Source organism: Capra hircus, chromosome 19, assembly GCF_001704415.2.
Source record: "Capra hircus breed San Clemente chromosome 19, ASM170441v1, whole genome shotgun sequence".
Classification (NCBI taxonomy): domain Eukaryota; kingdom Metazoa; phylum Chordata; class Mammalia; order Artiodactyla; family Bovidae; genus Capra; species Capra hircus.
In genome coordinates this window covers 47,025,754-47,049,378 of record NC_030826.1, presented here as the reverse complement: position 1 = coordinate 47,049,378, position 23,625 = coordinate 47,025,754, and the positions used below count along the sequence as shown (strand labels likewise).

The 23,625-nt window shown below is 36.4% G+C and overlaps 1 protein-coding gene across 4 annotated transcripts in view; it reads right to left on the bottom strand.

The window, feature by feature from the left end:
• Window positions 1–23,625, bottom strand: part of TANC2 (tetratricopeptide repeat, ankyrin repeat and coiled-coil containing 2) — a 368,300-nt gene that overhangs the window by 323,086 nt on the left and 21,589 nt on the right. For all 4 annotated transcript variants that reach the window (XM_018065318.1, XM_018065319.1, XM_018065320.1 and 1 more), the window contains exon 2: window positions 6,303–6,396. In XM_018065318.1, coding sequence (XP_017920807.1) covers window positions 6,303–6,369 — 67 coding nt within the window. In that variant the 5' untranslated portion in view covers window positions 6,370–6,396. The remainder of the gene's footprint in view (window positions 1–6,302; window positions 6,397–23,625) is intronic.

Here is a 23,625-nt window from a genome sequence, read left to right as displayed (position 1 = left end):
GGTCGCAAAGAGTCGTACACGACTGAGCGACTGAACTGAACTGACTGAAAGGAAATCATCCTTGAATATTCATTGGAAGGGCTGATGTTGAAGCTGAAGCTCCACTACTCTTATCACCTGATGAGAAAAGCCAACTCACACTGGAAAAGACTCTGATGCTGGGAAAGATTGAAGGCAAAGGGAGAAGTGGGTGGCGGAGGAAGAGACAGTTAGATAACATTACCCAACTCAAAGGACATGAATTTGATCAAACTCTGGGAACCAGTGGAAGACAGAGGATCCTGGCATGTTACAGTCCATGAGGTTGCAAAGAGTCATATGTGACGTAGCAACTAAACAACAACAACAGATTTTTTTTATACTATCCAACATTAAGCACAGAGACAAAAGGATAGAAAGAAAGTGTAAGAGACACAAATGACACCCATGTAGTCTATCAAAAGCATAGCTGGAGTCCCAGAAAGAAAGAACAAAGAGAAAAATGGGGAAAAATGAAATTTAAAAAGATAATGAGAAATAATTTTCCCAAACTGATGAAAGTCATCAAGCCACATATTCGGAAAACCCTACCAAACATAAATAAATAGAAGCTAAACAAAGATAGATTTAAAAGAAAAGCACTCCTACACACATCAATGTAACATCTAGAAAACTGAAAACAAAGAGATAAAAGACAGATTGCAGACAGCATTTAGACTGACAGCTAACTTTTTACCAGAAGTAATTCAAGAAGCCAGAAGACAATGAACAATATTTCAAAGTGCTGAAAGAAAACAGGTGACAATATATAAATCCACTCCCAGCAAAAACATCCTGTAAAAATAAAGGCAAAATAAAGGTGTCTTCAGATAACTGAAGCAAATTTGCCACATCAAGATTCCAACTAAAGGAAATTATAAAGGGTGTTCTATAAACAAAAAGAAATTTGGTGATTCCATCTAGAAAGTGAAGGGAGGAGGGAATAAAAATCAATAAAAAGGTCAAATCTGTGAATAAATCTATATAACAGTGACTACATAAAACAACAATAATAATGTCTTGTGGAGTTTAAATACAAACTATTTAAACTAATCTAAAGATTCTAAGACTCTTGCATTGTCCAAGGAGACGGTAAAAGTACCAATTGACACCAAACTTTGATTGATGTTTTAATCTTAAAGTTAAGTGGTTACTGAATGAATTATAATCAAGAGTTCATAATCCCCAAATCAATAGGGAGAGGTATGGAATATAAAAAATTTTCTGATCAATCCAAAATAAAGCAATAAAAGAGGGGGGGGGGAAAAAAGCACAGAACAGGCAGGACAAGCACAAAACAAAGAGCAATGTTATATTCAACCTCAGATATATCACTGGTTGGTAGTGGTTTAATCTCTAGATTAAAGAATCATGTCTGACTCTTGCAACCCCATGGGCCAGGCTCCTTTATCCATGGGATTCTTAAGGCAAGAAGAATGGAATGGATTGTCTTTTCCTTCTCCAGGGGATCTTCCGGACCCAGGAATTAAACCTGGGTCTCCTGCACTGCAGACACTGCATTCTTTACTGAATGCATTACGAGGGAAGTCTGTATCACTGGCTGAATTAATGTAAATGAATTCCAACATCTCCTTTGAGAGGAAAAACTTGTCTGAATGAATACAAAAAGAAAATTCAACTATGTGCTACTAACAGTATAACCATATAGATATGTTGAAAATAAAAGAACAGAACAAATTATACCTTATAAATACTATCCAAACAATGCTAGGCAGCTATGTTAACATTAGACAAAGTCAACTTTCAAGCAGAAGGCAGTATTAAAAATAAAGAGGAACATTTCATCATGGGGTGTGTGCACATGCGTGTGTGTGTGTTAGTGGCTTAGTCATGAACGACTTTGCAATCCCATGGACTGTAGCCGCCAGGCTCCTCTGTTCATGGGATTCTCCAGGCAAGCACACAGGAGTAGGTTGCCATTTCCTATTCCAGGGATCTTCCCTAATAAGACAGCTTCGAGATACAGACAATTCCACAATCATAGTATAGGATTTAATCACACTTTTCTCGGTAAATAATTTTTTTAAAAGTTAGGACATAAAACACTTGAGGATCACCATTTACAAAAATGACCTACACTGTACCCAAACCTGCAGAATCCACATTACTTGGTACATTAAGAACATTAGACAAAACTGACTGTATGCAAAGCTATAAGGAAAACCCCAATAAATATAAAAACAATAAAATAGTACAGGATAGGTTCTTTGATAAGAGTACAATTAGCTAAGTTAATAATAAGATGACCAGGAAATCATCAACTGTTTGGACATAAACAATTATACTCTAAATAATACCTATGGGTCAAGAAACCACAAGCAGTGCTAAAAAATATTTTGAAGAGAATGATAAAGAATATACCACCAATGCTTTGCTAAGTCACTTCAGTTGTGTCCAGCTCTTTGCGATCCTATGGATAGAAGCCTGCCAGGCTCCTCTGTCCATGGGATTTTCTGGGCAAGAATACTGAAGTGGCTGCCATTTCCTTCTCCAGGGGATCTGATTCAGGTATCAAACCTGAGTTTTCTGTGTCAACTGCATTGCAGGCAGATTCTTTAACACTAAGCCACCAGGGAAGCCCATACCACACATGAAAACTTGTCAAATGCATAAAAATAGGAAATGGAAAAGCTTAAAAGAATATAATAGAAAGAAGGATTTACAAGACTGGAATGGGTAAATTTAACTCAGATGACTATTATATCTACTCCCTGGTGGCTCAGAGGTTAAAGCATCTGCCTGCAATGTGGGAGACCTGGGTTCGATCCTTGGGTTGGGAAGATCCCCTGGAGAAGGAAATGGCAACCCACTCCAGTATTCTTGCCTGGAGAATCTCATGGACAGAGGAGCCTGGTGGGCTACAGTCTATGGGGTCGCAAAAAGTCAGACATGACTGAGCGACTTCACTCACTCACTCACTGTGGGCAGGAATCTCTTACAAGAAATGGAGTAGACATCATAGTCAACAAGAGTCCAAAATGCAGTACTTGGATGCCATCTCAAAAACGACAGAATGATCTCTGTTTGTTTCCAAGGCAAACCATTCAATATCATGGTAATCCAAGTCTATGCCCCAAGCAGTAATGCTGAAGAACCTTAAGTTGAACAGCTCTATGAAGACCTACAAGACCTTCTAGAACTAACACCCAAAAAAGATGTCCTTTTCATTATAGGGGACTGGAATGCAAAAGTAGGAAGTCAAGAAACACCTGGAGTAATAGGCAAATTTGGCCTTGGAGTACAGAATGAAGCAGGGCAAAGGCTATTAGAGTTCTGCCAAGAAAATGCATTGGTCATAGCAAACACTCTCTTCCAACAACACACAAGAAGACTCTACACATGGACATCACCAGATGGTTGACACCGAAATCAGATTGATTATATTCTTTGCAGCCAAAGATGGAGAAGCTCTATACAGTCAGCAAAAACAAGACTGGGAGCTGACTGTGGCTCAGTTCATGAGCTCCTTATTGCCAAATTCAGACTGAAATTGAAGAAAGTGGAGAAAACCACTAGACCATTCAGATATGACCTAAATCAAATCCTTTATGACTATACAGTGGAAGTGAGAAATATATTTAAGGGACTAGATCTGATAGACAGATTTCCTGATGAACTATGGATGGAGGTTTGTGACATTATACAGGAGACAGGAATCAAGACCATTCCCAAGAATAAGAGCGCAAAAAAGCAAAATGGCCCTCTGAAGAGGCCTTACAAATAGCTGTGAAAAGAAGAAAAGCGAAAAGCAAAGGAGAAAAGGAAAGATATACCCATTTGAATGCAGAGTTCCAAAGAATAGCAAGGAGAGATAAGAAAGCCTTCCTCAGCGATCAATACAAAGAAATAGAGGAAAACAACAGAATGGAAAAGACTAGAGATCTCTTCAAGAAAATTAGAGATACCAAGGGAACACTCCATGCAAAGATGGGATCCAAGGACAGAAATGATAGGGACCTAACAGAAACAGAAGATATTAAGAAGAGGTGGCAAGAATACACAGAAGAACTGTACAAAATAGATCTTCATGACCCAGATAATCATGAAGGTGTGATCACTCATCTAGAGCCAAACATCTTGGAATGTGAAGTCAAGTGGGCCTTAGGAAGCATCACTACGAACAAAGCCAGTGGAGGTGATGGAATTCCAGTTGAGCTATTTCAAATCCTGAAAGATGATGCTGTGAAAGTGCTGCACTCAATATGTCAGCAAATTTGGAAAACTCAGCAGTGGCCACAGGTCAGTTTTCATTCCAAACCCAAAGAAAAGCAATGCCAAAGAATTCTCAAACTACCACACAACTGCACTCATCTCACACACTAATGAAGTAATGCTTAAAATTCTCCAAGCCAGGCTTCAGCAATATATGAACTGTGAACTTCCAGATGTTCAAGCTGATTTTAGAAAAGGCAGAGGAACCAAAGATCAAATTGTCAACATCTACTGGATCATGGAAAGAGCAAGAGAGTTCCAGAAAAACATCTATTTCTGCTTTATCGACTATGCCAAAGCCTTTGACTGTGTGGATCACAATAAACTGTGGGAAATTCTGAAAGAGATGGGAATACCAGACCACCTGACCTGCCTCTTGAGAAACCTGTATACAGGTCAGGAAGCAATGGTTAGAACTGGACATGGAACAACAGACTGGTTCCAAATAGGAAAAGGAATACCTCAAGGCTATACATTGTCACCCTGCTTATTTAACTTACATGCAGAGTACATCATGAGAAACGCTGGGCTGGAAGAAGCACAAGCTGGAATCAAGATTGCCGGGAGAAATATCAATAACCTCAGATATGCAGATGACTCCACCCTTATGGCAGAAAGTGAAGTGGAACTGAAGAGCCTCTTGATGAAAGTGAAAGAAGAGAGTGCAAAAGTTGGGTTAAAGCTCAACATTCAGAAAACGAAGATCATGGCATCTGGTCCCATCTCTTCATGGGAAATAGATGGGGAAACAGTGGAAACAGTGGCTGACTTTATTTTTCTAGGCTCCAAAATCACTGTGGATGGTGATTGCAGCCATGAAATTAAAAGACGCTTACTCCTTGGAAGGAAAGTTATGATCAACCTAGACAACATATTAAAAAGCAGAGACGTTACTTTGCCCACAAAGGTCTGTCTAGTCAAGGCTATGGTTTTTCCAGTGGTCAAGTATGGATATGAGAGTTGGACTATAAAGAAGACAGAGCAGCAAAGAATTGATGCTTTTGAACTCTGGTGTTGGGAAAGACTCTTGAGAGTCCCTTGGACTGCAAGGAGACCAAACCAGTCCATTCTAAAGGAGATCAGTCCTGGGTGTTCACTGGAAGGACTGATGTTGAAACTGAAACTCCAATACTTTTGGTCACCTGATGAGAAGAGCTGACTCATTGGAAAAGACCCTGATGCTGGGAAAGATTGAGGGCAGGAGGAGAAGCAGATGACAAAGGATGAGATGGTTGGATGGCATCACCAACTCAATGGACATGGGTTTGGGTGGACTCCAGGAGTTGGTGTTGGACAGGGAGGCCTGGTGAGCTGCGGTTCATGGGGTCACAAAGAGTCGGACTCGACTGAGCGACTGAACTGAACTGAACAGAGAATTATAACCATTATCTTATAATAACCTATTAATGAAATATAATCTGCAAAAATACTGACTTGCTGTTGTACTTGAAACACAATACTGTAAATCGCTACACATCAATGAAAGAAAATATGATAAAAACCAACAATCCATTTGTAGAAAAGAAATATATAGTGTATTAATCTTCAAGATTTCTCCCGAAAAACTATCTATATAGTTTTGGTTTGTTTTTACTTTAAAAGTCTAAGAATTACACACACTTTTTTTTAAATCTTTTAATGATTATAAAAATGTTCAGTTTACATTTTTTGTATAACCCTTTGAGGACTATCTCTATTATTTTTAGTCTCCTTCCCAAAGAGTATCTGGGACTGAAATAATTTTAAAGGTTGATTCTTAGAGTAAATTTAAGTCTGGAAGGTCTTTAATATGTACTACATAGAAATATTACACTCTCATCTATCTGAAATAAGCATTTTTCCTTCATAAACTCTTCATTTACCCGACTATTCCTGATGAGTGTTCCAGTGTTCTTAATAATGCATATGACGACCTATAGGAATGTAAACTTTTTTCTAAATTAAATAGCCATTTAATAAAATATATGAAGTGTGGTAGCATTAATTCAGATCTCTAAGAGAACTTTCTTTTCTAAATCATAACACAAAATAAATGAAGCAGAGTTACTCACCACTTGATCTGTTCTTGCGACTTGATTTTCCTCCAGTAAGAAGCATCTTGAGACTATTCCGAAACATGGTTGTACTATTCTAGCACTCACAAAGCTACAAAAGAAAATGTGGGAAAATACGTTAGAAAACTTGGTTTGCTATCCAAATACTATTAAGAATTCATTTTTAAATGTGCTATTAGGAATTAACCACTCTGCTTACATATATAATACAGAAAATTTAACTATATGACAGAAATGTTTATTTAATTTAATTAGACATTTAAGTATTCCCTTTAAAGTATAATACTTGAGTACCCTAAGAGAAAAGGCAGATATCACTGAGGGTACACAGAAACAGAAAACAATTAGGTCGCTATAAATACAGTTTACCACAAGACTCTCCATTTCTTGGACAATTTTCCCAAAACACACACCCAAAGTCCAGAACTCACAGCAGCTGCATATTTTCCACTTGTCAAGCCAGAATTTCATCTCACAAGACTACTCATGTATGAGTACATCGGTACACATATACTATCAATACCAACCTCTGTATGTCCCACTCCCATCAAAGGAAAACTCCTTACAATTTTGCTATGTCCTCTCTCACCTTTTTAAGAACTTTCATCTAAAAATCATCTTTCTTTTCTCTCTCACACAGCTTTCATTTTTCTCTCTCTACAGGATCATTCCAGTCGTAACATCAACATGCTAGTATGTCCTAACCAAAAGCCAATAAGTAAGCCCCTCTCTTTATTCCCACATGGTCCAATTACTGCTCCTTTATCCTTGCTCTTCACAGCAAAATTTCCCCACGTGTCAGTACCTGAAACCTGCAGCAGCCTGAACAGAGCAAATGTGAATTTAGAACAGAGGTTAACAGCAAATCTCCAAACCACAGCACACAGAAATTAAAGGCTGAAAACTATGGAAGAGTATGAGAGGCATATGGAATCCTTTGAAAGACTCTAACATACATATCATTAAAATCCCAGAAGAAAAGAAGGGAGAAAATAAGAAAGAAGCAATATATGAAGTGATAATAATCAAGAATTTCGTAGTACTGATAAGACGTAAAGCCACATCGTTAAACACCTAGGGAAAAAAATAAAACACACTGAAAGAAGCAACAATCAGTAGACTGAGAGGAAACTTTCAACAGCAATGATGAATGGCACAGACAATGGAATGACTTCTTAAAATTTTTGAAGGAAAAGAGGTATCAAGAAATCTATAAACAGTTTAAAATATAAACTGAAAATATAAATAAATATATATACAATATATTCTGAAAATAAAAAATAAAGGTGATTCAGAACAAAAAGAATTAATCAGGAAAAGAAATACGAAAACAAAGTTCTTCCAACAGAAGGAAAATGAGAGCCAGAAAAACAACCCAGAAGGAAGAGCCACAAAAAAGGTAAGTATATTGGCAAATATAAATGAACAAAAATTGTTTAAAAAAATTACATTAATAACATGTTAAGCTTAAAATATGAGATGAGTGTGGGTGCTTAGTCGTGTCCAACACTTTGTGACCCCATGGACTGTAGCCCACCAGGCTTCTCTGCTCATGGAATTTTCCAGGCAAGAATACTGGAGTAGGTTGCCATTTCCTTCTCCAGGAGATCTTCTCATCCCAGGAATCAAACCCACATTTCTTGCACCTCCTACATTGGCAGGTGGATTCTATGCCAATGTATCACCTGGGAATCCCACAGAGATTTTTCAATGCATAACAACAAAGACAAAAAAGTCAGGAGTGGAATAAACAGAGTTAAAGTGTCCAAGATATCCATCTGCATTGAACAGGATGTGGCAGAAGTAATAATTTCAGAAAGCTGCAATAACTCAAAATTCATGTAGTAATTTCTAGCATAGCTATTAAAAGTTTACTGAGGTGAGATAGAGAATAATTAAAATATATGACTGAACCAAAGAAGGTAAGAAGTGAGAGAAAAAGCATAGTATGTGTGGATAAAATATGAAACAGTGAGATGGCAGCTTTAAACTCAAATTATATTGTTCTTCTGTTAAATACTCTACTAAAAGACTATGGACACATAAAGATTAAATATAAAATGAGAAAAGATATACCATCAAATATAGATCACATATAGATAATAAACTAGCAGTTACCAAAGGGGAGAGCCAAATAAGGGATATGCTACGAACTACTGAGCATAAAATAGATAAGCAAGATATTATATAACATAGAGAATTATAGTCATTGTCTTGTAAGAAGTTTTAACGCAGTATAATCTTAAATTATTGAATCTTTATGCTGTATACCTGAAACTAACACTGTAACCTCAATTTTAAAAAGATCATTGATCACAGATCATCAGAATAAATATAATAAAAAATGAAAACATTTGAAACATTGCAAGAATTACTAAAATGTGACAGAGATATGAAGTGAACAAATATTGTTGCAAAAATGGTGCAAATAGACTTGCTTGGCTCAGGGTTGCCACAAATATTCAATTTTGTGAAACAAAACAAAACACAGTATCTGCAAAGCACAATAAAGCAAAGTGCAGCAAAATACGGTATGCCTGGATACTATGGTCATCGGATGGAAGGGTCAATATCTTTAGAATATAAATTCTCCATGTATTGTTCTAAAGAAACAATACAATCTCGGCCAAATTCCAGCAGGCATTTTCTGTGTATGTGGAACTTGAGAAGCTGATTCTAAAAATGCATATGGTAATGCAAAAAGCCTAGAACAACATCCAAAGCAACCTTGAAAACTAACAAAAGCTGAAGCACTTACAAGACCCAGTAATTGTGACAGTATAGTACTGGCCTAAGATTCATGGAATAGATCAATGGAACACAATAGGTAGTCCAGAAAAAGACCTATACTAACACTGTCATCTGTTTTCAACAGTTATTAATGGGTAAAGCAAAGTCTTTTCAACAAATTGTGCTGGAACAAATAGATATCTATTTTTAAAAATTAACCTTGATATGTGTCTCACACACTACACATGAAAGTAAATTCAAAGTAAATCGAACATCACATAAATGCTGAAATCATAAGGCTTTCAGAAGAAAACACAGGAGAATATCTTCATTATTTAGAAGGCAAAGGAATCTTAGACCCAGAAACCAATAACCATAAAATTTCATTAAAATTTAAAAAAATCTGCTCATCAAAAATAGCATTAAAAAAATGAATAGGCAAGTCACAAACTGAGAGAAGTTGTGTACAAAACATATCTAACATAAACATAAATATATTTCCAAGATATATTAAAAACATTTACAATTCAATTATAAAGAGAATTTTTAAAAGGGTGAAAGATTTGAATAGACACTTTAAAAAAAAAGATATACCTTCTCTTTAACACTCTTATTAAAAAAGCTCAACATTATCTGTCATTGGGCAAATACAAATTACGATGAGCCAACACTATATTCCCACCATAAGAACTAATTTTGTGAAGCCTGATGATATCAAATATTGACAAGGATGGAGGACAACTGAAATTCTTAATACACCATTTCAGGAGCAAAATGGTACAATTTGCTTTGGAGAGTTTATTATAAAACAAAGCATAAACCTAACATATGACTCCACCCTTTACATATTTACCCAGAAGAAATGAAAACACACGTGCTTAAAAAGACTAGTACAATTTTCATAGCAGATTTAATCATAACAGCCAAAAACTAACACAGATGTCCATCAACAGGAAAATGGATAAACTATGATATTTTCTTACAGTGGAATACTACTCAGCAATTAAAAGGTATGAACTACTCAAATATTCAACAACAGAGATCAATCTCTATATTACACTGAGTAAAAACATCTTACATTAAAACGTATGCAATAATATGGTAAGAAAAATTAGAATTAAAAAATCAGAACGGTCATCTCTTAGGGCAGATATGAGAATTAACTAAGAAAAGGCATGAGTAAACTCTCCAGTGACAGTAATATTCTGTATCTTGAGGGAGCCTGGGATACACAAATGCATATATTTGTCAAAACTAAGCCAATTTTCACACCAACTTTATGGATTATATTCCATAAAAACTGTACTTAATATAAAAGAAAATATTGAACTTAATGATACTCATGCTTCAATATTCAGAAGAAAGCATACTGATATGTCGAACTACTTTGAAATGCATTAAAAATAAGACAAAATGATGGATGAAGGAAGGAAGGCACACATATAATAGAACAATTATAGCAATATGTCAACTCAAGATTCTAAGCAGTGGGTATACATGTGTTAAATGTAAAACTATGCTAAACAGTCTATGAACCTGAACTTTTTTAGTGAAGTAAAAACACATTCCTACAAAAGAAACTCTAGGACCAGATGATTTCAACAATTTAAAGAAGCAATAATACCACTTTTACACAAATTGTCCCAGACAGTAGAAAAATTGGGAGTACTTCCAAACATGTCTTCTAAAGATAGCAGAAGTTTGCTAACAAAAGCCAAAATAGATTGCTGTAAGAAAGAAATATTACACACCTCTCTTTTGCCATAGGTACAAAAATTCTAAACAAAATACTGGCAAAACCAAATATACCAATATATAGATCAGGAAGAAGCGGCGGTTTAATTCAGAAATGCAAAAATGATTTAACACATGAAAGTCAATTAACCATGTAAAAAGAGAAATAAACCATATAATCAATAGATAATTTAATTTTATCAATAATTTAATTTTATTTTATCCATGAATCAAAAGCAATTGAAAAATTTAATACTCCTTCATGATTTTTTTAAACTTATACAAAACTAGAAATAAAGAGAAGTTCTTTAATACTACACAGTGTATCTTTTTAAAAAGTGAAGTGAAGTCGCTCAGTCGTGTCCGACTCTTTACGACCCTGTGGACTGTAGCCCACCAGGCTCCTCTGTCCATGGGATTCTCCAGGCAAGAATACTGGAGTGGGTTGCCATTTCCTTCTCCAGGGGATCTTCCCAACACAGGGATCAAACTCAGGTCTCCCGCATTGCAGGCAGAGGCTTTAAAAACCTATAGCAAACATCATACGTAATGGTGAATGACTGCAAACATTCCCCAAGACTGAAGAATGTGACCACTTATATCACCACTTGCACTTAACATGGTCCAAGAGGTCTTTAGTCAGTACAAAAACATAAGACCATGAAACAGAAAGTATAAAAACAGAGAAGAAACAAAAATGCCACTTTCACAAACAGTATGATTTGCTTAGACAAGCTAGAAGAATTTATAAACTATTAGATTAATACGTGAATTTAGCAAGGTCATTAGATACAATATAAAACAAAGATTTAAAGTGAACACTAACAAATAACTTATTCTTTTTACCAGTGAAAATAAATATGGTGATGAATCCTAAAAATATTAAAGCACTTATGAAATATTACTTTTACATATCATCTTGAGAGTCAATTTTTAGGGTTTTTTCCCTTCTAATCTTACTTTAAAAGACTATCTGAGAAGCAAAAAGTTGTAAGCTTGATAGGTACTTACTTCACTAATATTTGAAAGACTTGAAAAAATTGTATGTTGGGATATATAAAAAATATACTTCATGTTTTAAAACATACTATGAAATTTGAATAGTAAATTGTATAACTCTTAAAATTTTCTTAGAAGACAACATTATGTATCATTTTCTGTGTGTATACAAGTGAGAAAATATATATTATGCAAAATATTATATATATATGATCTAATTTAGTCCTCATCAAAACCTCCTAACAGGTAGTATCTGCTTCATTTTTAAAAGGAAGTTGAAATAAAGAAAAGTAAAATCACATGTTCACAGTTACACTGCTAATAAATGCTTAAGGCCATATTTGATGTTCAAATATGGGCTGTCCTCCTCCTCAGCATATCTTCTTAAATAAGAAACACTTAATAAGTCTGTTTAAAAGAGCTGAAACAAAATTTCTAAATACAGTGATCCAAATTAAAAATTCCATAAGTAGTATTCCATTTGTTTCTTCTTTTTAAAATGTTTTGTGTGTGTGTGTGGCACTACTATATACTTCAACATATTTTACCTTACTCTAGAAAAAAAAATTAAGTACTGTTACAGGTTGGCATTAGTCTTTGGCAACGCATAAAGAAAAATTTTGATACAACTCATTTGGGGGTGGGGGGAGAAAAGAGATCCTGCTTCAGTGGACATAATGATGTCCCACCCTGATCCTCATTATAGGATCAGCACATCCATCTCCTCAGGAGTTACTGGCAGAGAACTGCTCAGTACTGATGAGAGCCACCAATGACTCATTCATTAGCACAGGGGTACAAAGACCACCTCCTTTAACTCAAGGGGAGCAACTGGGTGGAATGATGTATGCGCCAAGGCTCTCATCCATCTCTTGCTAGCCTGTATTTTTCTTCAAATATTTATCTGTAAATGATATATTATAACCTGTTTATTATCAGTTCCCTTACTAGAATATAAACTTCAAGAGGTCATGAAAGCTGCTTATTTAACTCACTGTGATAAGCCCATAACTGGAGAATAATACCTGGTAAACAGTAGGTACCAAATACTTACTGAATTAATTAATTAATTTCTTCAGCTGGTATATCACTGTTGAAAGCAAACCCGTGTAGAGCAACTTCATCTTACCCTTTTTATACTCAATGCCCAGCTCACAGTAGGCTTTTAACACTTCTTAAATTAGTAAATAAATGAATGAAAAATTGAGCAAAGACTTGATTCATTAGATTATTAACTTGGGAAAGGACTAATATAATTTCAATAGACAAAAACTGGTTATGAACTAACTAGAATAAAGACTAAGGTGACTGTGTGTCAGTGAAGGGTATACGAATTCTGGGCAAGTTCAAATTTTTATCTGAAGAAAAACCAAGAAATTCTAGTCATACTTCAACTTTTGCCTAACTCAGACCTTACTACTATGTACAGTTCTTCAAAGCTGCAAAAGGAAAACAAACATATAGGTACAGATTATTATTAGAAGAAAAATTACTACTTAAAATTTACTAAAACTAGGAGTCAAAAACAGTAAAAATTTTATACCTGAAAATAAACCAAGACAACATTCTAAAGTTAAGAAAAACTGATGAGTGAAATTAATTACAATTATAATCACTTTTTGAAGTACAGAGGTTTTTTGTCTTTGCTAGTCCTAAAACATTTTATAAAAATTGACTAAAATGTATAAAGAATGAAATGAAACATAAAATACTTATTTAAGGCTAATTATCCATCTCATTGCTATATTTTGATAAAAATGACTTTCTTATTAACACACCACTAGAAAATTTATTGTAATAAAATATAGAAACTACAAAATTGAAGCTAAGTGGAAAATGACAGTTTGATCTAATTGGATTTATGATAGTAATATATGGCTAAATTTCATTCTACTTTTCCAAGTTTTAGATCCATTTTTTTCTTTTTTAATGTTAACTCTCAAATATCAAATATATTCCTGGCAAGTGAATCTCTGGCAGGAGAATAACAAATAACATTCATAGAACCCCAATCATTTCTAATTGTCTTATAACTGATTCAGACCTTATGTTATCTACATGGCTCCTAAGCTTTTATGTTTGTGACACCTGGTCTAAACAGTTCAGGAAGTAATGACTATTCTCATCCTAATGTTCCATCAAGGCTGGAAGCTCAATATCCTATATCTCAATACATTTTTGAACTATTTTATTAGTGGGCAATCAATTTTCATTTTCAATGTTCACCCCTCTTGCACACTTAAAGCCCTTTTCTTACTCTGATATTCAAAAAGGAGCACAATAGGCCTCCTTCGTTTAAATATTCCTATAATAATGTAATTAACTCCTAAGCACTTCTGTACCATTTGGGCTAAATAATCACAGAATTCCCTGTAACTTCTCCGTATCAGCAAGGTCACCACTGAAAACCTAGCACCTGACACAGAAGCTGGTACATAAAAAGTATTTAGCAAATATTTGTTTAAAGGCATAACAGGTTCCAAAAACTGGACTCATAAATAATCTAAAAGAGAAAGAGAGGACAGAAGAGCTCAAAAGAATATGCACATAACTATAATGGGAAAAGGAAATAACCAATGACAGACGCAATAATGTGAACCATGAGAATACTAGTTAAAAAAATAAATCCAGCTGCATAAACGGAAACTTTTGAAAAACTCTACATTAAAAAAAGATAAACAATAAAAGGACAAAATCAATACAAGAAGAATCATTTGCCCACTATCTGGAAGCTGCATGTTTTTCATCTCTGAAAGGCATGTAGAATGACCAGTATATTATCAACAATGGCTTTCCATTAAATAGGTAAATTGCGAAATGTCTCAGACACATTGCATGAAATAACTTTGGAAGTACTTAACTAATCAAAGATCAAAGAGTGAAAATACAGAGATGGAAGGATTAAGGGATATCTAGAGTATCCACTACAATATACAACAATCATAAAATGTCTTCTAAAACTTTTTTGAACAAGTTATATCCAGAGAAGTCTTGGACTGAACAGAATTACCTGAGTTCTGTCCACAGATAAACTCTGATAATTTCCCTAAGAGATCAATTCTGAACTGCAATGAAGAGCTTCAAATTATGCAACTTCATTCAAGATTTGAGTGCACAGGAAAGAATGCAGGGCAATTAGCTTCTCAAGCAAGAGGAGAAACTAGTAATAGGCTCCATCTTACGCTCAATCATCTTACTGTGATGGCCACACAAGGATGCTCCCTCTAGCAGCATATGAAAAGTAAAGGACAACATGGGAGTTTATAGCTTTATTTATAGAACTATCCACACTTGGAAACAACCAAGATGTCCTTAAGCAGGTGAGTGACTAAATAAACTATAGTATCCAGGTATTGGAATATTATTCAACACGAAAAAGAAGTGAACTATCAAGTTATGAGACGATATAGAGGAAACTTAAGTGCATATTAAAAAAGTGAAAGCAGCCAATCTAAAAAGACTACATACTGTAATATTCCAACTGCATGACATTCTGCAAAAGGCAAATCTATGAATACTAAAAACATTAGCGGCTGCTTGGAGCTGAAGGGGAGGAAGGGGTGAACAGGCACAGTAGAGGATTTTTAGGGCAGTGAAACTATTCTGTATGATATTATAATGGTAGATATATGTCATCATACACTTGTCAAAACCCACAGAATATATACAAGGATGAACCCTAATATAAACCATGGACTTTGGGTGATAATGATGTGTCAATTTAGGTTCATCAATTTTAACAAATGCACCACTGAAATGCAGGATATTGACTATGGGGAAGGTTGTATATACGTGGGGATAGGGGTACACAGGAACTCTGTACTTTCTCCTTAATTCTGCTGTGAATCCAAAATGGCTCTAAAACGTAAAGCTTATTAATTTTTGTAAAAAAGAGAATGAGGGAAGCAGAAGGGAAGGGATGACCCATTAAAAGGGAAATGATCAAATTTCATAATATTCATACGAAATACTATGAATGATGGAACACTATGTATAGTTTAAATGGTATGCAGTACATCTATTCTAAGGTTAAAACTCCTCCAAGCTTTAAGTGCAAAAAAGCAAGTCACAGAGCAATATGTTCAGTATGTTGCTACTAAGTCGCCTCAGTCATGTCTGACTCTGTGCAACCCCATAGACGGAAGCCCACTAGGCTCCGCCATCCCTGGGATTCTCCAGGCAAGAACACTGGAGTGGGTTGCCATTTCCTTCTCCAATGCATGAAAGTGAAAAGTAAAGAAACTGCTCAGTCGTGTCCGACTCTTAGCGACCCCATGGACTGCAGCCTACCAGGCTCCTCCATCCATGGGATTTTCCAGGCAAGAGTACTGGAGTGGGTGGCCATTGCTTTCTCCAATGTTCAGTATAAACTTGCAATTTTCAAAACTATGAGCTGTATTGACCTGTACTAGATATACACATCAATTTAAAACTGTGGAGTAAAACTTGTGACAGAAGATACATAAAACTTTACAGTGATTTCCACAGGAGATGAGTTCAGTGTTGAAAGGAAGATAAATGTGAAGTTTTTATTAAATGTATTTGTATAATATTCAAAAAACAATAAATAAAAACCAGTGCAACCATAGTAAATTCACCATCTCTGTCAAGTTCCAAAACATTTTCACCACCCCCAAAGTATTTATTCATTATTGATGTCAGTACAGATTTTTAAATTATTCATTAAGTCAGCATAAATTTTCTGTGATGCCCCTAAAGAGCAGATAAGATCTCAAAGGGTGACGGATGAGAGAGCACTCTAAAAAATCTTTGCCTTCCAAGCTGGCTACCTCCCAGATAGCTCACCAACCTACAATGTTTCAGTGCGTACCCAGGGGCATATACACCCTGCAAATTCCAAGATTCTTTTTTCAAGTTTTTTCAGTTCAGTTCAGTCGCTCAGTCGTGTCCGACTCTTTGCGAGCCCATGAATCCAGCACGCCAGGCCTCCCTGTCCATCACCAACTCCTGGAGTTCACTCAAACTCATGTACATCGAGTCGGTGATGCCATCCAGCCATCTCATCCTCTGTCGTCCCCTTCTCCTCCCACTCCCAATCCCTCCAAGCATCAGAGTCTTTTCCAATGAGTCAACTCTTCACATGAGGTGGCCAAAGTATTGGAGTTTCAGCTTCAGGATCAGTTCTTCCAATGAACATCTGGGACTGATCTCCTTGCAGTCCAAGGAACTCTCAAGAGTCTTCTCCAACATCACAGTTCAAAAGCATCAATTCTTCGCTGCTCAGCTTTCTTCACAGTCCAACTCTCACATCCATACATGACCAATGGAAAAACCATAGCCTTGACTAGACGGACCTTAGTCAGCAAAGTAATGTCTCTGCCTTTTAATGATAGGTTGGTCAACTTTCCTTCCAAGGAGTAAGCATCTTTTAATTTCATGGCTGCAATCACCATCTGCAGTGATTTTGGAGCCCCCCAAAATAAAGTCTGACACTGTTTCCACTGTTTCCCCATCTATTTCCCATGAAGTGATGGGACCAGATGCCATGATCTTCATTTTCTGAATGTTGAGCTTTAAGCCAACTTTTTCACTCTCCTCTTTCACTTTGATTAAGAGGCTTTTTAGTTCCTCTTCACTTTTTGCCATAAGGGTGGTGTCATCTGCATATCTGAGGTTATTGATATTTCTTCCAGCAATCTTGATTCCAGCTTGTGCTTCTTCCAGCCCAGCATTTCTCATCATGTACTCTGCATATACGTTAAATAAGCAGGGTGACAATATACAGCCTTGACATACTCCTTTTCCTATTTGGAAACAGTCTGTTGTTCCATGTCCAGTTCTAACTGCTGCTTCCTGACCTGCATATAGGTTTCTCAAGAGGCAGGTCAGGTGGTCTAGTATTCCCATCTCTCTCAGAATTTTCCACAGTTTATTGTGATCCACACAGTCAAAAGCTTTGGCATAGTCAATAAAGCAGACATACATGTTTTTCTGGAACTCTCTTGCTTTTTTGATGATCCAATGGATGTTGGCAATTTGATCTCTGGTTCCTCTGCCTTTTCTAAAACCAGCTTGAACATCTGAAAGTTCACGGTTCATATACTGCTGAAGCCTGGCTTGGAGAATTTTAAGCATTACTTTATTAGCGTGTGAGATGGGTGCAATTGTGTGGTAGTTTGAGCATTCTTTGGCACTGCCTTTCTTTGGGTTTGGAATGAAAACTGACCTTTTCCAGTCCTGTGGCCACTGCTGAGTTTTCAAAATTTGCTGTCATAATGACTGCAGCACTTTCAAAGCATCATCTTTGAGGATCTGAAATAGCTCAACTGGAATTCCATCACCTCCACTAGCTTTGTTTGTAGTGATGCTTTCTAAGGCCCACTTGACTCCACATTCCAGGATGTCTGGAATGTGAAATCAAACCCAGGTCTCCGCATTGCAGGCGGATTCTTTACCAGCTGAATCACAAGGGAAGCCCAAGAATGTTGGGGTGCGTAGCCTATCTCTTCTCCAGCGGATCTTCTTGACCCAGGAATCGAACCAGAGTCTCCTGCATTGCAGGCAGATTCTTTACCAACTGAGCTATTAGGGAAGCCCATTTTTAAGTTTAGATCCTTCTTCATACGCCCATTTTCTAATAAAATAGTTCAAAGTTACTTTACAGAAGTGTTTTGTCACCAGGTCAGTAAAAGGGCAAGTGAAAAGTGGAGTATTTACAGAACTGCCACTACCACTTCCTGCATCGTTTGCTTTCCCTTGGTTTCTCCAAACCATATAATGAACCAGTCCAGCTTGCCTGTGAAGTTAAAATTACACTGCTATTTTAGAGACAAAGTTTAGGCACTAAGCATTCTTATAAATAACATCAAGAAACAACCAAAACACATACACACGCAGCAAAAACTTTATTTTAGCAACATAGGTTAGCTAAAATTCTTTACAAATTATATTCTTGCATAAGGTTCCTCTGCTTCTAAAACACAAAATGTACAGATGGCAAAACTGCCTCCAATCTTAACCTAGTAATAAATTTTACTAGAAATTTTAACCTAGAAATAAATTAAATAAAATGTTTTTTGATCTACTATTTATTCAACATTTATTATGAATGAGCTGAGTATAAGGCCTTGAACAGAAGGAAATTTTTCAAAGGTTAAGAACAGTTCCTGCCTAAAAGGAGTATCCAGTCTGGTAAACAGAATTAAGGAAAATAGAACCCAAGTAAAACGCAAAATAGAAAGTGTGAGGTATCAGAAGAGAAATACAAAATGTAATGGAATTTACAAGAGGGAGAGATTAATGACAAGATTAAGAAAACATTTCTTAGGTGTCTATTAATATGTGCCCAGTACAGTGCTGGATACTAGGATAGTGCCACTATCCAGCCCTCAAGAAATTTAGAGCTGATAGGTGAATAAGAAACCTTATAAATGGCTTATTATAAAATTTAGTGATAGAGGTATTCACAAAACGCCTAGTAGTACAAAAAACTTAACATGCTTATCTACCCACCTTTTAGATAGTGGGTGAAAATAATCCTAATGAATTAACACAAAATTATTCTGCTGGCTTACTGACCATTTTTTAGGGGCTAAAAAATAAAGAAAAAAGTGTAAGTAACATTATCTCATCATATCCCCTATCTTAAAAATACAATCACAAAACCACTCTCTTCGTGAAAGTGAAAGTGAAGTCACTCAGTCGTGTCCGACTCTTTGTGACTCCACAGACTGTAGCCTACCAGGCTTCTCCATCCATGGGATTTTCCAGACAACGATACTAGAGTGGGTTGCCATTTCCTTCTCCAGGGGATCTTCCCGACCCAGGGATCGAAACCGGGTCTCCCGCGTTGTAGGCAGATGCTTTTACCGTCTGAGCCACCAGGGAACCTAAGGATGGTTTCTAGGACAGTTTACACAAGACACTTTGTAATCAAAGTTAAACATTCTTATTAGTGACAAAACACTAATAGGACTTATAACAACAGGAATCCATCTATATCAATACATTAATTGGGAAATAATTTATTTCGCAAGCAATGACTGCATGGTCTCAGACTCTATGATAATGTAAAACCAAAAACTGTCAGTGAACTCAGTCTTGAAAGCAATTAATACAATAGCTATGTTATCATTAAGGAGATCAAAATAAGTTACCCACAAAAACAGTAACTTTTGTTGACCAAAACAGTTAATGCAGGGATAACAATAATGATGATTGGTTGTAGTAAGAAATTAACTACTCTGATCAGGTTATCTGTCTGTCAAGGCAAGCTTTTCCATGATTTCATTATGAAATATGGACACAGTCAAACAAACTGATCGAATTGGATCATTTTCAAAATTTCAAAAATGCTATATATCCCTTTATTTGGCTTCTACCCTATTCCCAGCTGTCTGTTTCAAACATTTTATGGATAATGCCAGTACCAGCCTCTGGTTTCTGAAACTGACAGACATAGGAAGCAGAGATACCAGAAGGGAAGCCAAGTTTGATGAGAAGAAGGCTCAGAAGAAGATGCAAAGCAGATGGCTCAATTTTCCCAGAATTTTCGCCTAGTCAGAACCAGTAATAGAAATCACATTTCCCAATATCTATCCTGAATCATCACACAGAACAAGTAAGAGACACAACAGTGTCATGGCAAGATCCACAATTTGGGGGACATTCCCCTCATCAGTTACTAGCTGGGTGAGCATGAACAAACCAGCCTTTCAAAGCCTCAATTTCCCACGTTGTAAATTATACCTAGTAATAGAAAAGTACCTTTCCAATCGTCTGTTGTGGAAATTAAGGGAACTACAGCAAGTAAAAAGCACTTAGCACAGTCTGGCACCTACAAAGTGATCGATAAACAATAAAGTGTCAAATGAAAATCAGAATTAACTAGGGATATAAACCATCATCAATTTTTCCCATATCTTCTGATCATCACTTTTCTAAACCCCTTAATTCTTGATTTATAACAGGCTTCCTATACTAGCTGCCTATTTCTTCCTTTTAAAAATGTCCCATGCACTTCCCTGGTGGTACAGTGGATAGGAATATGTCTGCGGACACGGGACATGAGTTCAATCCCTGGTCTGGGAAGATTCCACATGTGGTGGGGCAACCAAGTCTGTGCACCACAAACTATTGAAGCCTCTGTGCCTAGAGCCTGTGCTCCACCAGAAGAGAAACCACTGCAATGAGAAGCCTGCACACCGCAACTAAGAGTAGTCCCCACTTGCCACAACTAGAGAAAGCCTGCACACAGCAACGAAGACCCAGCACAACCATGATAAAGAAATGAAGTTGTAAAAAATGTCAACTTCCCAGAGTAGACTTCTGCATTAGTAAAACAATTTTTCACAGCTTCTCTGAGATAAATTTCAAGGGAAAGTTTACATAAAAACCACGTCTTCTTTTCTCCATTGTGAAGGAAGTAGAGAACCTTGCGTCTTTCTGCCTCTATGCTCAGTTCCTGGGCATGCTGAAGAAGTGTGAGCTGGCACTGGTTTTGTGTTTTGAAAAGAACTTCAGAGCTGCCCCTGAGTGCTGCATATGTAAACCTGGGGCATTTAAGTCATATTGAGGATCGTCTTAGTATATTTTCCCCAGTTATGTAGTCCAAATTGTACACCATTAAAAAATATTCCCTTATTTTCTGCCCAAATCCTAACTTGCCTATTTGGGGCTACAACCCAAAGTAATTGTTACTACAACTTAATACACAAACTCACTGTACATCATCTGCATTTAAACTTCAAAAATCATTCTTACACATGAACACCATTGCTGTTCTCAACACACAATCAGAAAAATACCTCATTATTGTACAGGGAAAGCTTAAGTGTAAGTATAGTATGAGGAAAGCTGAAGAAAATCTACAAAAAAGCAATTAAAGCAAGAAAGCAGGTCCAGTCTAAGACATTCTGAGACCAAAGTAATCTGACTTCCCAGAGAGTTGTCCCTTACTTGCAAGAAAAATTATTGCTCTCATCAAGTCGAAATACCACGGGTCAATCAAAAAGATTATATTTAGTAGAGACGTATTATGTTGACTAGGACTTCCCTGGTGGCTCAGATGGTAAAGCTTCTGTCTACAATGCAGGAGACCTGGGTTCAATCCCTGGGTCAGGAAGATTCCCTGGAGAAGGAAATGGCAACCCACTACAGTACTCTTGCCTAGAAAATCCCATGGGTGGAGGAGCCTGGTGCAGGCTACTGTCCATGGGGTCACAAGAGTCGGACACGACTGAGCGGCTTCACCTCACCTCACCTATATAAACCATGGAGGATGTCAATCTTCCTAATATGCTTTTCTAATCATGCTATTTCTCTTATTCCTACGTTTTAGTCTCCTGTCCCCACCTCACCCCCCCAAAAAGAAACCCTTCACTTTCCCTCCACTGTATTTACTCCCTACTACATCTTCATCATCACCACTTCAGCAGATAATAATTACTGAAATGCTCACTTAGCCAGAAACTAGGCTAAGCATTTTAGGTGTATTCATTTCATCGCAAAACCCTATGAAATGAGTCTTACAGGATGAAAAAACTGAGGCTTCCAGGGATCAAATACCTTGCCACAAACCACACACCCAGCAAACAAAACAAGTGAACTCAGACCTGTCAAACTCCCAAACCTGTGCCTGTAATCACTTCCTCCCTATATACTATGAGAAAACGTTTTAAAATGTCTTTAGCGTGTCTGGCATATAAAATTCAATAAATATTTTGTGAATGGATAAGTTTAATTATTCTGACATTCAAAGATTCCCCACTGGGAAAGATGAGGAAATTCCCACTATTCCTTAAGACAAACCTTCTTCCCCAACCAAATTATAAATCTTGAGGTCCAGGAGATTTGAATTCTGGCAGAGGAGGAGAATGGAGAAGAAGAGAATTTAGGCTTTTCTCCCAATTAACAATTTCTACTTGTTGTCATATATCCACCTATACATATCTTGTTATAAGCTCTTTGACATCTTTATAAGTAAGTTACACAAACACATTTTAATAAGTAGTTACCAGTAAGACTACAAAGGGGAAAAAGATGCAGCCCTAACAGGTATATAAAGTAACAATATTTGCAAACAAAAAATTTTAAGGATATAAAACAAAACGGGTACTATTTTGCTAATTTGAGGACACTGATCAATGTAAGACTGGGGACATTTTGTGTTTGACATATTAGGTTTTTTGGTCAGATATGCTAAGAAATACAACTGACCCTTGAATAACTTCGGAGCAGTCAAAAATCCACCTGTAACTTATAGTCAGCCCTCCATCTAGGTAGCTCTTCTGTATCCACGGTTCCTCATCCAAAGATTCAACCAACTTCTAATGCGTATTGGAAAAAAAAAAATCCAAGTACAAGTAGATCTGTGCAGCTCAAACCCATGTTGTTCAAGGGTCAACTGCAACAGTATTCAGGTGTTTTGGTGATTATAAATCACAGAACACTAATGAACTCAGTTAAAAAAAAAAACCATGAAATGATTCACTTTCTGACAATCCCCAGCTTATTAAATAATATTATGCCTAGGGTAATTTGAAGAGTCAGGCCCAGTCCTCGTGATAATTCTCTATCTGAACCTCAAAAAAGTTATTCAAAGCATTCACAATTTATCTTGATTCTGATATAACAAGAATCTCATCAGTTTTACATATCCAGAAGATCAAGCATCAGAAACCCTCTGGTGTTCACTATAATTTTTTAAACAGGAACAAACCAGTCTAAAAAAAAAAAATCACATTTTATTAAGATATCTTAAATACTGTTTGTACAAAATCTTTACTTAGACTGCTAAAAGGACAGTATAAAGCGCTCATGTAATGGAAAGAGCATGGTCACTGGAGAGAGATTTACATATATTCATACCCTGACTCTATCAATTACTAGCTATATG